Source organism: Zeugodacus cucurbitae, chromosome 5 (assembly GCF_028554725.1).
Source record: "Zeugodacus cucurbitae isolate PBARC_wt_2022May chromosome 5, idZeuCucr1.2, whole genome shotgun sequence".
NCBI classification, from domain to species: domain Eukaryota; kingdom Metazoa; phylum Arthropoda; class Insecta; order Diptera; family Tephritidae; genus Zeugodacus; species Zeugodacus cucurbitae.
Genome location: NC_071670.1, coordinates 67,191,478 through 67,202,560, shown reverse-complemented (window position 1 = coordinate 67,202,560; position 11,083 = coordinate 67,191,478). Strand labels below are relative to the sequence as shown.

General features: G+C 33.7%; 3 protein-coding genes and 1 long non-coding RNA gene across 4 annotated transcripts; 2 read left to right on the top strand and 2 right to left on the bottom strand.

Annotated features, from left to right (window-relative positions):
* Positions 1-611: 611 nt before the first annotated feature.
* On the bottom strand, positions 612-1,762 carry LOC105211770 (transmembrane protein 256 homolog). Its single transcript, XM_011183383.3, has 3 exons — positions 1,442-1,762; positions 1,085-1,378; positions 612-1,016 (listed from the first exon to the last, which is right to left on the bottom strand). Exons 1-3 carry the CDS (start codon positions 1,535-1,537, stop codon positions 873-875), a joined length of 534 nt encoding a protein of 177 aa, XP_011181685.1. The 5' UTR covers positions 1,538-1,762; the 3' UTR covers positions 612-872.
* Positions 1,763-2,085: 323 nt separating this feature from the next.
* On the top strand, positions 2,086-3,460 carry LOC105211769 (40S ribosomal protein S2). Its single transcript, XM_011183381.3, has 2 exons — positions 2,086-2,240; positions 2,623-3,460. Exon 2 carries the CDS (start codon positions 2,624-2,626, stop codon positions 3,440-3,442), a length of 819 nt encoding a protein of 272 aa, XP_011181683.1. The 5' UTR covers positions 2,086-2,240; position 2,623; the 3' UTR covers positions 3,443-3,460.
* A 720-nt stretch (positions 3,461-4,180) lies between these two features.
* Positions 4,181-5,679, bottom strand: LOC105211768 (uncharacterized). The gene is made up of 6 exons (XR_851687.3): positions 5,532-5,679; positions 5,144-5,299; positions 4,909-4,970; positions 4,675-4,735; positions 4,438-4,495; positions 4,181-4,251 (listed from the first exon to the last, which is right to left on the bottom strand). It is a non-coding gene; the product is annotated as an uncharacterized LOC105211768 (long non-coding RNA).
* Positions 5,680-6,069: 390 nt separating this feature from the next.
* Positions 6,070-9,912, top strand: LOC105211767 (TBC domain-containing protein kinase-like protein). The gene is made up of 9 exons (XM_011183380.3): positions 6,070-6,497; positions 6,560-6,815; positions 6,887-7,646; positions 7,759-7,914; positions 7,976-8,153; positions 8,216-8,422; positions 8,533-8,804; positions 9,032-9,325; positions 9,383-9,912. The coding sequence occupies exons 1-9, from the start codon at positions 6,296-6,298 to the stop codon at positions 9,485-9,487; spliced, it is 2,430 nt and encodes an 809-aa protein (XP_011181682.2). The 5' UTR covers positions 6,070-6,295; the 3' UTR covers positions 9,488-9,912.
* Positions 9,913-11,083: the final 1,171 nt, after the last annotated feature.

The following is an 11,083-nucleotide window of genomic DNA, read 5'->3' as shown; positions in this document are numbered from 1 at the left end:
TCAAATTTTTATATTAAAATCATTAAAACTGTAGTCATACTTAAAATAAAAAATAATAATTTAATATGAACAAAATATATATAAAAAAATATTTTACTTAAGTTAAAAAACTATTAGATAATAAAATGTGAACAAAAGGTTTTAAAGACAGCATATATTATTTTTATATATATTTCCTCTGTTTTTTACAATTTCGCCTTTATTTTTATTATCAGTATGTATGTATTTGCAAAAATCATAATTAATTTCCAATATAATTAACTTCTATAGAAATATTGGCTCTCAAACACTACACTGCTCGACAAACTGTCGATATTTTATTCGATAAATATATTAATCGTGATCAACTCGCAGAGCTGCAATACAAAGCCGTTAGATCATAATAACTATTGATAAAAACAAAATTTGAAACATTGAAATTTGGTTTAGCAATTGAAACAGAAAAAAAAACCAAAGATTATAATTCACAGTCAAAAAATATGCTATTTCTTTTTTAACAATAAAATTTAATATTATAAAATTAAATTTTAGAACTTACATACGAGCATTATAATTTCACTCAATTACTTACGCGAAATTTCCATATCAATTATAGAAAAAAAAACAGTACATACATGCATGTTTTATAAACGCGAACACTTTTCAATTTTATTGAAATTTCCGATAACGCCTGCATTTATTGCGTACACTTCAAATCATATCATATCACATTCATTCATTCATATCAAAGACCATTTAATTCTGTGATTATTAAAATGAGTATATACATGCATATGTGTACATTAGTTGTATTCCATTTCAGATTTGCTTATGTAACACAAAATACTTCTTATTTATTATTTTTATCCTTCTCGCGAACAGTTTTCCAATATTTAAAGCAATAGCGTCAGCCAGCCAACAATTAAGCAAAATCCGCCATATGGTGCAAAACGAGCAAACTGTTTATCACCAGTAAATGCACGATAGTATAGAGTACCGCTGAATAAGAATGTGCCAGCCAACAATAGGCTGCCAGTCTTTTAAGTAAAAAAAGTTAAGCATTAGTTTATACTTGGACTTGTGTGCAAATAGTTTGCACTCTTACCACAGCAGGATATCTAGCCAATGGTACACTAAGTAGCGCCAAGGAGTGGAAGAAATGGAAACGATTGGCCGTTTCGAAGATGGTTTTCGTCTCATCCTTTTCGTGTGTTGGATGCAATTTGTGACTACCAATTGCACCGAGTATAACTGCGGAGGCGCCGCTTAAGCCTGCTAAACGCACGAAATATTGGTTACGTCCTGCCAATTTCCATAGTGGTGGGATTGCGCTGCCCATAACTTTTGCGGCGACTACTTCGGTTGAGGCTTTTACGGAAGACGCTGTAGAGCTTGCAGACTGTCAAGAAAACATAAATAATTTTATATATAGAATTAAAAAAGCTGTAAGAGATTCACTCACTGTTCCGCGGGAAAATATCGATGTTGTGCTGGAAATTACAGCTTTACTCACGGGATTACCAATGGTAATGTAATGCAAAGTGTCAGTGATTGCCATTTTTGTCAGTTCGATATATCTGCAATCTTATGTGTCTATCTTTTTCAGTTTGCTATATATTTATGTTATCCTCAGTTGCATTCAAAAAATTACGATTTTTATTATGTGACGGTATTATTTAATTGAAATTATTTTTTTTAGCAATTTACACGAAATTTTTTATTTAATGGAACACAAAATAAAGATACCGGTTTTTCGATTATTTTCTTTTGTCATTTATTTGAGAGTTCAGCACAGGGATGCCGATATAAAAATTAAATAATTTAGTTTCTATTAGGGTGATTTATGTGTTGTTATATTAGTTTAATCGTTTTTATTGAAGTTTATACAATATTATCCTGCATTTAAAAAAAAAAATAATATATGAGGCATAATAATATAATTTTATAAAATATTTTCAACATGTCTGACTGAATACATATTAAGATCACCATATATTAGATCAAGCTATTGTTTTATCTACGAAAAAAAAATATTAACATCTTATAACCATAGATTTTAGAAAATTGTTTAAATTTTGCAATTTTTATAAATATAACATTTTTAAACTACTTTCGGAACAAATCCCTTTTTGAAATCGGTATCAAACAAACGATTAATTTCTATTCGCCGCATTTATCAAAATGGTTCCTGAAAAAGCGAACTCCATCGACTCGTTCATTCGGTTTTTTCCCTTCACCGATATTACTTGATTTAACTACAGGTAAGCGCAATAAATTTTTGTTGCAAAATTAATTTTAGGTTTTGTTTAAATACATAAAATTGTTTGTGAAAAAGTTTATATCAATTTGTTAATTGCATACTTAATATATAATTTAGTTTTATATTATACTTTCAAAATGGAAATAAAAATTTGTTCCATGAGAGCCCACGTGGCTTCACTATATAATGTGAATTACAAATAATTAAAATTCTGTGATGATACAATTAATCTTCCTTTTGCGGTTTCCTCCAGAAAGTTATTTAGCTTCTGCTTAGTAACTTAAAGATGGCTTAAAGGTGTCTGATTTGATTTAGAATCTTAACACTCTTAGCACATAACCTCAAACATATGACTAATCAAAGTATGTATGTTTGTTTTACAGAATGGCGGACGCAGCTCCAGCCCGTGGTGGTTTCCGTGGAGGATTTGGTTCTCGTGGTGGCCGTGGAGGTCGTGGACGTGGTCGCGGTCGTGGCCGTGGACGTGGTCGTGGAGGCAAGGAAGACTCCAAGGAATGGGTTCCAGTTACCAAATTGGGTCGTTTAGTGCGTGATGGCAAAATCCACTCATTGGAAGAAATCTATCTGTACTCTTTGCCCATTAAAGAGTTCGAAATCATTGATTTCTTTGTCGGCACAGCTCTCCGTGATGAGGTATTGAAAATCATGCCTGTCCAGAAACAAACCCGTGCTGGTCAACGTACCCGTTTCAAGGCTTTCGTTGCTATCGGTGACAACAATGGACACATTGGTCTTGGTGTTAAGTGCAGCAAGGAAGTTGCTACCGCTATCCGTGGTGCCATCATCTTGGCTAAATTGTCGGTTGTACCCGTACGTCGTGGTTACTGGGGTAACAAGATCGGTAAGCCACATACCGTGCCATGCAAGGTTACTGGCAAGTGCGGTTCCGTATCCGTACGTTTGATCCCAGCTCCTCGCGGTACCGGTATTGTGTCGGCTCCAGTCCCCAAAAAGCTTTTGACTATGGCTGGTATTGAGGATTGCTACACTTCAGCTCGTGGTTCAACTGGTACTTTGGGTAACTTCGCCAAGGCCACTTACGCTGCTATTGCCAAGACATACGCTTACTTGACTCCTGATTTGTGGAAGGAAATGCCTTTGGGTGCTACTCCATACCAGGAGTTCGCTGACTTCTTGGCTGAGAAGCCCGGAAGTGCTCCTCGTCACCAAGTCGAAGCTTAAATGCTATGACAGTTTTAACTAACTAAGAACCAATAAATATTAAAAAAAAAAATCCAAATATCTTTTTATTCTCTAGATTTAACCAAAATCGGTTGCTGGAAAGTTAGTTTTGAATATATTGGGATATATATAGTGGGTACGTGATATGTGTGGATGAGTCAGGTGATGTTAAAGAATGCTATGTAATGGCGAACAGCATCTTTGAATGGTTATAAATCAGTGTTGTATCATTGCCGACGCTGTATTAGTTCTATGCCATAAGATATAGAGAATATATTGTATGATATGTGGAGAATGTATAACACGAATAGAGAGGAGCATTTAAATGTAGTAAGGCTAAATAGGAAAAAATTATGATTTTATATACATCAGTTTATTTACAATCTCGGAATTTTACTACACACACAACTTTTTGGGCAACCTAACCTAAAAACGACCATTATAGCAACATAAGACATTCCAGAGACTTCCTGTTAAGAGCAATTCTTCCGAATTGATTACCTATTTGGGTTCATGTAACTGCAACTAATTTTTAGAGGGTGCTCATGCTATAAGATGTTTAATTTTATCTTTGATGATGATACCCAAGCATGGAACACATAAAGCACCCTAACCTACCCTCGGACAATTTTCTTGTGGCATTACTCACTTCACAAGTATTACCACTGATTTTTAGCACAATAATAAATCTCATCCCGTTAGAAAAAATAATCCCCATATAGAAAAAATAAACAAAAATTTGAGTTTTGAATAACTTTTTTTATTGAATTGCTTTTTATTATTTTGTTGAAATTATTTAAATTCAGAACCTGAAAATGAAAGAAAACAATTTATTAGCGTTTATTGTAATAAATGTTTAACATAAATTATTTATTTGTTTTATATCAGACAATCCTAGCCATCATAAGCGAACTTCTGGTGGAAACCGCAAAAGGAAAAGCCAAGTGTATCATCACTTAAAATTTAATATAAAAACTTCATGGTAAAATACACACCTTAAGTTCATCCTTCCAAATGTCTTCGTAGACAATTGCTTTCCAACAATGAAAATATCTGAAAATGAAAAAGTAAACGTTAATTATGGTTCAACACAAAATAAAAAGCAATGCTGAAATGATAAGTATCAGACGTCCTAACCGTCATTAGTAAACTTCCGGTGGAAACCGCAAAAGGAAAAGCCAAGTGTATCATCATTTAGATTTAAAATTAATTTAAAATATTTTAATAATTACCTTTCCCATACACCACAGAACACGCCGTTTTTGGGATGTTGGTTGCTCACGTTTAAATGCACTGAAAATAAGAAGAATACTTATATAAGTATTTAACATTTCAAATAGAAATTTCATAGAGAATTAAAGCAATCAGTCCTGTTGAGCTTGAGTTGTTAATCCTCAAAAAATATTCGGAAGCAGAGTTTCATCATAAAAGAACTATTTGCAAAATACAATTACGAAAAGACTAACCTTTTACGACGGCATAGCGTGGTAATGTTGGATTATGCTAACCATACAGTCTTCCCGAGCATCTAAAAATAAAAAAAAAATGTATATTAGATATAGTTCACTTTATGCATTCATCTATTACATTAAATTTTGTGATCAGTTGATGCTAACTCATTCAAGATTTATATCAGTACAGGTCTGTGTAATTTTCATCAGAAAATTTAAAAATTTAAGTGCAGGAATATAATTTACGTACCATTTAATACGAGACCCATTTCGATAAGGGTTCATCGTCATCTGCATATTGCAATGTTAATACATTTTTATCCATTTCAATTATATGAAGCAATAATCATATTTGTCACGAAACTTTCATAATACTATCATCAAATTTGGGTTCTAGCATCTTTTCCTAAAATAGAAGAAAATATAAAATTAATATATATATCCACTTTATATTTTATATTATTAATTGATGTAGTATTTCAGCGTTGCCGATTAATCATTTGCCTTGTATTCCGAGTTGCAAACTTCAATGAAAGATACAAAGAAGTTTGCGATAAAATACAAAACTCAGTCTCGTCATCTGGTATCATCAACGAATACTTCACAATTTTAAGTATAGAACATAGAAATATAATTACCATTCCAAAATTAAAGTCACTTCTTTGAGCACGCCAAGATTTTAAAAGATATTTTCCGTGTGCACTGGATGACGTTCGGAATGAAAAAGACCGAATCTGCCTGTCAATTCCTGAAGTACAATTCCCGGCTGTAAACAACGAGTGAAAAGCAGCGAGTAAGAAAAGCATCTAACTTAACGAATTGCAGCATTGCCATCATCTGGAATAAATTCTAATAGAATGTTAATAAATTCAAAACAAAAACATATTTAAAAAAATAAATATAATAAAATTTAATATTATAAAAATATTATATAGATGTTACCCTTTTTTCTATACTAATACTACACTAATTATTACTAGCAATCACTTAATACAAATATATATGTAAATACCTTAAGAAAATAAATGTTAAGATTATTGTTAGTTTAATTTTTAAAAAATTATGCAATTTAAATATATTTAAAAGTGCAATAAGAATTAATGGAGCGTTTTAAGAAATAAATAAATTTTTGTCAACACTATAAATGAATATAACACATCTCTGCTTTTGCCTCACAATCAGCTGATTAAATAAACAAATGCAAATTTTTAGCCGCATTCCAATAGTTTTGTTCAATAAATTGCTTTAGTACGATATTAAAATAATAAAATTCGTTCCTTGGACAAATAGCTAACGATATATGGACGGTGCAGTATTAAATAAAATGTTGTGACTTCAGTATTTGGATAATATTAGAAGATTGCTGCTTCAAAATTGTACTTTGTGCTCTGCTCTGTAAGAAATGCATCAATCACCAAGTAAGCCAGAGTCTCGATTGGCTGCAATCACTTTCTTCGCGAAAACACATCCCGGTGATGTGTGTGGTAGCAATGGTTTACCATTAACGCCAAACTCGATTGCGATATTAGGACGCGCTCAACGGCTCAAGGATTTGAAACACCCTAATTTGTGTCAATATTTAGATTTTGTGCGTGGCAAACATGGTACGTATGCAGATTACGCCCACTTTTTTATACAGAAAATAATATATATTTTTCACATGTAGAGCGCACAATTGTGGTATCTGAATACTTTGGCACTACCTTACAGGATAAAGCACGAGATGCTTTACTGGAACCTTTGATCACACGTATATTATACCAAATTGTTTGTGCACTTAAAGAGCTGGCTGAGCATAATTTGGTAGTACATAATTTGGAACCGAAACATATACTCTTGGATGACTGTGACAATGTAAAACTTTTCAACTATGGTTTATATCATATGACCAGGTGTGGCGATTATGTGCCCTTTCCAATCGGGTAAGCAGTCAAAGAATATATTATTTTCATTATTTTACTTTTCCAATATATTTTTTTTTTGAAATCAACAGAAATGTACGTTATATGCCACCGGAACGATTTCTTGGTGCGAAGAATAACATAAAAAGCGATATTTGGTCATTGGGTATGATTGTGGCCGAACTTTTACTCCAGACAACATTTTGGCCTAATATGAAAATCTCGAATATAACGCGCAAAATACTTTCATTTTTGCAAGTGGGAAATGTTTTTGAAAAAATTGCACGTGAACACAATTGCCTAGAACGATATGCGCAAATCCATGAAGAATTACGCTCTTTAATAGAACTCTGCTTAAGTGTTGCACCAGCGAAACGTCCACTGCCAACGGAACTCTTATCGCACGCGTATTTTTCAAAAGACCTCAATACATACACATATACGGAACCACCAAAATCAAACGTTTTATTATACCGTTGTCCCCTCGAACAGATTTATTATTGGTGGCAACTAGCTGGCGGTGATGTACAGGCGGAATTGAAAAAGGAAGGTCTCATACGTAGCGAAGCACCAATTTTGGCCATACCGCAAATAGTTTGCCTCAATGGCGCTATTGTTGGACCGAAACGCAGTCAGAGCTATCTCATGGATGATCGCGTGGTGCCACTGAAATTGCATAATCTCTTCGAGAAGCTATGCAATCTGCCGGCCATGGCATATTTTCCGCTAATACATTCACCGAAGTTTCCACATAATTTCGGTGCCGGCATGGAACAATTGCCACTGGTCATACGTGAAAAAGATATCGAATATCAATTTTACCGTGTGCGACTTTTCTCGAGATTATTGAAGGTGAGTTAGGACGTTAGGTCAAAGGGTAGATCTCCACAACAACGGAGTATCTCACTTATACAGCTTAGACGTCTTCTGTGGCACCCTTTCAACTACCGTATTTTAATTTTAGGGTTACCCTTACACGAGTGACATGATTCGCAAGGAAGCTGCCAAAGATATACCACCTTATTTGCGTGGTCCCATTTGGGCTTGCCTGCTCGATGTAATACCGATTGGCAGTTATGAGAAGATCGACAAGTTTACCCCCACTTCCACCGATCGTCAAGTGAGTCCTACGTAAAATACAATATTGTTGCCTCTTTTAATGTAATTGCACCTACAAACAGATCGAAGTTGATATACCTCGCTGTCATCAATATGATGAATTATTATCGTCGCCAGAGGGTCACTGCAAGCTGAAACGGCTTTTAAAAGCCTGGGTAACTGCGCATCCACAATATGTGTATTGGCAGGGCTTAGATTCACTCACAGCGCCATTTCTATATCTCAACTTTAATAATGAAGGTAACTGCTAGCTTATTCAATATTTAATATTTTAATTTGCGAATTTCACAAATTTCCTCTAGAGTTGGCATTCCTCAGCCTCTACAAATTCATACCGAAATATCTGCAATGGTTTTTCCTGAGAGACAATTCGGCGATTATTAAAGAATATTTGTGTAAATTTTCTCAACTCACTGCATTCCATGAACCAATTTTGGCCAAGCATTTATCGAGCATCAATTTTATACCCGAGCTATTCGCGATACCTTGGTTTCTCACTATGTTCTCACGTGAGTTTTTTTATATTCAAAACGTTTTTTTTTTTTAATTTCAGAAATTTTTTGTAATTTTTGATAATTTTTTTTTAAATATTTTATGTATATTTTTTTTGTTGTTACAGACGTTTTCCCGCTCCACAAGATAATGCATCTCTGGGACAAACTCATGCTGGGCGATAGCTCATATCCACTATTCATCGGCATCGCTATACTCAAACAGCTAAAGAGCACGCTGCTCAGCTCGGGCTTTAACGAATGCATTTTACTCTTTTCCGATTTGCCGGATATCGTTATGGAGAATTGTGTCTTAGAATCGCAAAAGATGTACGAATGCACACCGAAAAGTGTTTCGCATCGTTTGCATGTGTTGCGCGAAGAGCCGTTAACGGAATTTGTAAGACCCATGCATATACAAGATATGTGTCCAAAAAATAACGGGAATTGTAAAAAATTAAAAAATCACGGTTTTCGAGAGTTTGAGAAGACCACGATTCCACGATTGGTAAAATGAAAGAACATGTTTTTTGTTCAAAAAACGAAAAAAAATCCCGTTATTTTTTGAACACACCTCGTACATTCTAAAAGTAGTATATGTTTGTTTATAATTACTGTTTTTCGCAGGATATTACGCCTGACGTCACGCTTGCGCATTTACAAGCCGAACTGTGTCCGCGCATTAGCGCTAAAGACTTTACGAATCTCTTGCATCACGCACCGTCTGATATGTGCGCGTTGGATTTGCGTAGCGCTGTGGAATATTCACATGTGCGCGTGCCACATAGCACAAATGTGCCATTTGTGGCGACACAATTGTCCGAACCGCGTCTAGATACGCTCGGTGTGCCGCAATTGGAGGAACTAATACAGGGTCGCATTGTCATATGCATAAGCAATACGCACGAGCATGCTGTGCAGGTACGCGCTTTGAAGCTTTTTACTCTAATGCTGTAATGCAGCTCAGTTTCTTTTCAGTTCTCGAAATTTTTAGTGGCATGCGGTGTGTTGCGCGTTTGCATCTTGCATAAAGGCTTCAATATTTTACACACAATCGAGCCAAATATACTGATTTCCAATTAACATTGTCGTGGACCTGCGTGTGCCGAGGTGTCTGCTTCGTGGAATACCGACATTTGCATAAAAAGTGTTTATTTTTTAATGTATTTTGTGAAGTTAGTTAAACTATGTATACTCGACTCTCTCAAAGGCTTGATTTGTATAAAAAACGGTTTTAATTTACTGTTTACTGTTAACAGTAACTACTCGGCTGAAGCTAGCCAATCATGTCAGGAGCTTCAACTAAATTATTATGCACCAATAAGTGTTGTATATTATATAACAATTATGCATTCAATCACGTGCTTGCTACCGCCAAGCAATTTATTTGTAAGCTCAAAAAAAAAAAATAAGAAAAAAGTGTTTTCTTTTACTGTGGTTATTACTTTTTATTCCTTTATAATATTGTTTATTAAATATCTTTTGCTAAACGTATACTAAATATATATAGTAAATAATTACATTTATATTAACTAAATAAAAAAATTAAAAAACAAGTTTATTATCTCTTATATCCTATATAATATATGTAAGTTTACATATTTGCTTTCAAACATATACATATTTATCAAAAATGAAACACACATTACATATGTATATATATATAGTATATATACTACACTATATCTGTATATAATAGCTAAAAGTACATATAAATTTCGTATATACAATTTACTTATTTTATTTTTAGTGGTGAAAAAAGCATTTTCTAGCGTTCAGTACTTTTGCTTAAAAAAATAGTGAAAATTTACTATTAAATAGTAACTACTCTGCCACAATAACCCAACCCAACTAGGTATACACAGACACATAAAAAACGCTAGCAGGTGGTCTATAAAATGCGATACACTATTCTACATTTGTTAGAAACACACAAGAGACAAGCTTCTTACACAGCTGAGGAGTTGCAATCGCAGTCTGATAGTCTGCTTAAAAACTTGTGCTCAGGCCGAATTTGGTTATGATTATATTTGCAGTAAGTTTGGGGATGCTTCAGTCATTTTGGCATTTGTATTCGCTGAGTTGAATTTGCAGTCGGAGTCAAGCAGCGCACATTTTTGGAGGTTTTAGGATATATTGGTTTTGAAAATGTTTTTGAAATTATGAACTGTTATGAAATGGATTCTCTATGGTTTGATATAACAGCTTTTTGAGACCACAAATTATATTTTATATTTTTTTTTTTATAAATAAGGAATAATTAGACTGATTTTAAAATATGTGGTTGCTACTGGTACGGAGTTCTCAATATTTGATAATCATTTTCAATTTTTATTCTTATTTTGGGAATTTTTTTTGAATAAAAATCCAAATCGGTTCCCGTTCCCTGACAAAAAATAGTTTCTATTTTCTCCAGCATTGAGATTGTTTTTTTTAGTGGGTGGAACTATTGCCGATTTGACAACGGTTTATTCAATATTTTAATTTTTTTCATTCAATTCTTTGTATGTGAAGAATCGTTCTCTGAGACTTATTACAATTTATTTTGACCGAAGAGAAATACTCTTTGATATTTTTTATTATGAACTTGAACCGAAAGTGAAGAGTTCTAAATTTAATCAATATGGAGAACTCACTCGATATACTATTATTGTGTGCGGTCTCAAAAAGTCCAGCGTT

Excerpts from the sequence above, each read along its gene's own strand:
- LOC105211770 (XM_011183383.3), bottom strand. The coding sequence starts at position 1,537 with ATGGCAATCACTGACACTTTGCATTACATTACCATTGGTAATCCCGTG. Across the intron at positions 1,379-1,441 it reads CGATATTTTCCCGCGGAACA|TCTGCAAGCTCTACAGCGTC; the intron begins GTGAGTGAATCT and ends TTTTCTTGACAG. Across the intron at positions 1,017-1,084 it reads TGGCTAGATATCCTGCTGTG|ACTGGCAGCCTATTGTTGGC; the intron begins GTAAGAGTGCAA and ends TTTACTTAAAAG.
- LOC105211769 (XM_011183381.3), top strand. The coding sequence starts at position 2,624 with ATGGCGGACGCAGCTCCAGCCCGTGGTGGTTTCCGTGGAGGATTTGGT.
- LOC105211767 (XM_011183380.3), top strand. The coding sequence starts at position 6,296 with ATGCATCAATCACCAAGTAAGCCAGAGTCTCGATTGGCTGCAATCACT. Across the intron at positions 6,816-6,886 it reads TATGTGCCCTTTCCAATCGG|AAATGTACGTTATATGCCAC; the intron begins GTAAGCAGTCAA and ends TGAAATCAACAG. Across the intron at positions 8,805-9,031 it reads AAGAGCCGTTAACGGAATTT|GATATTACGCCTGACGTCAC; the intron begins GTAAGACCCATG and ends TGTTTTTCGCAG.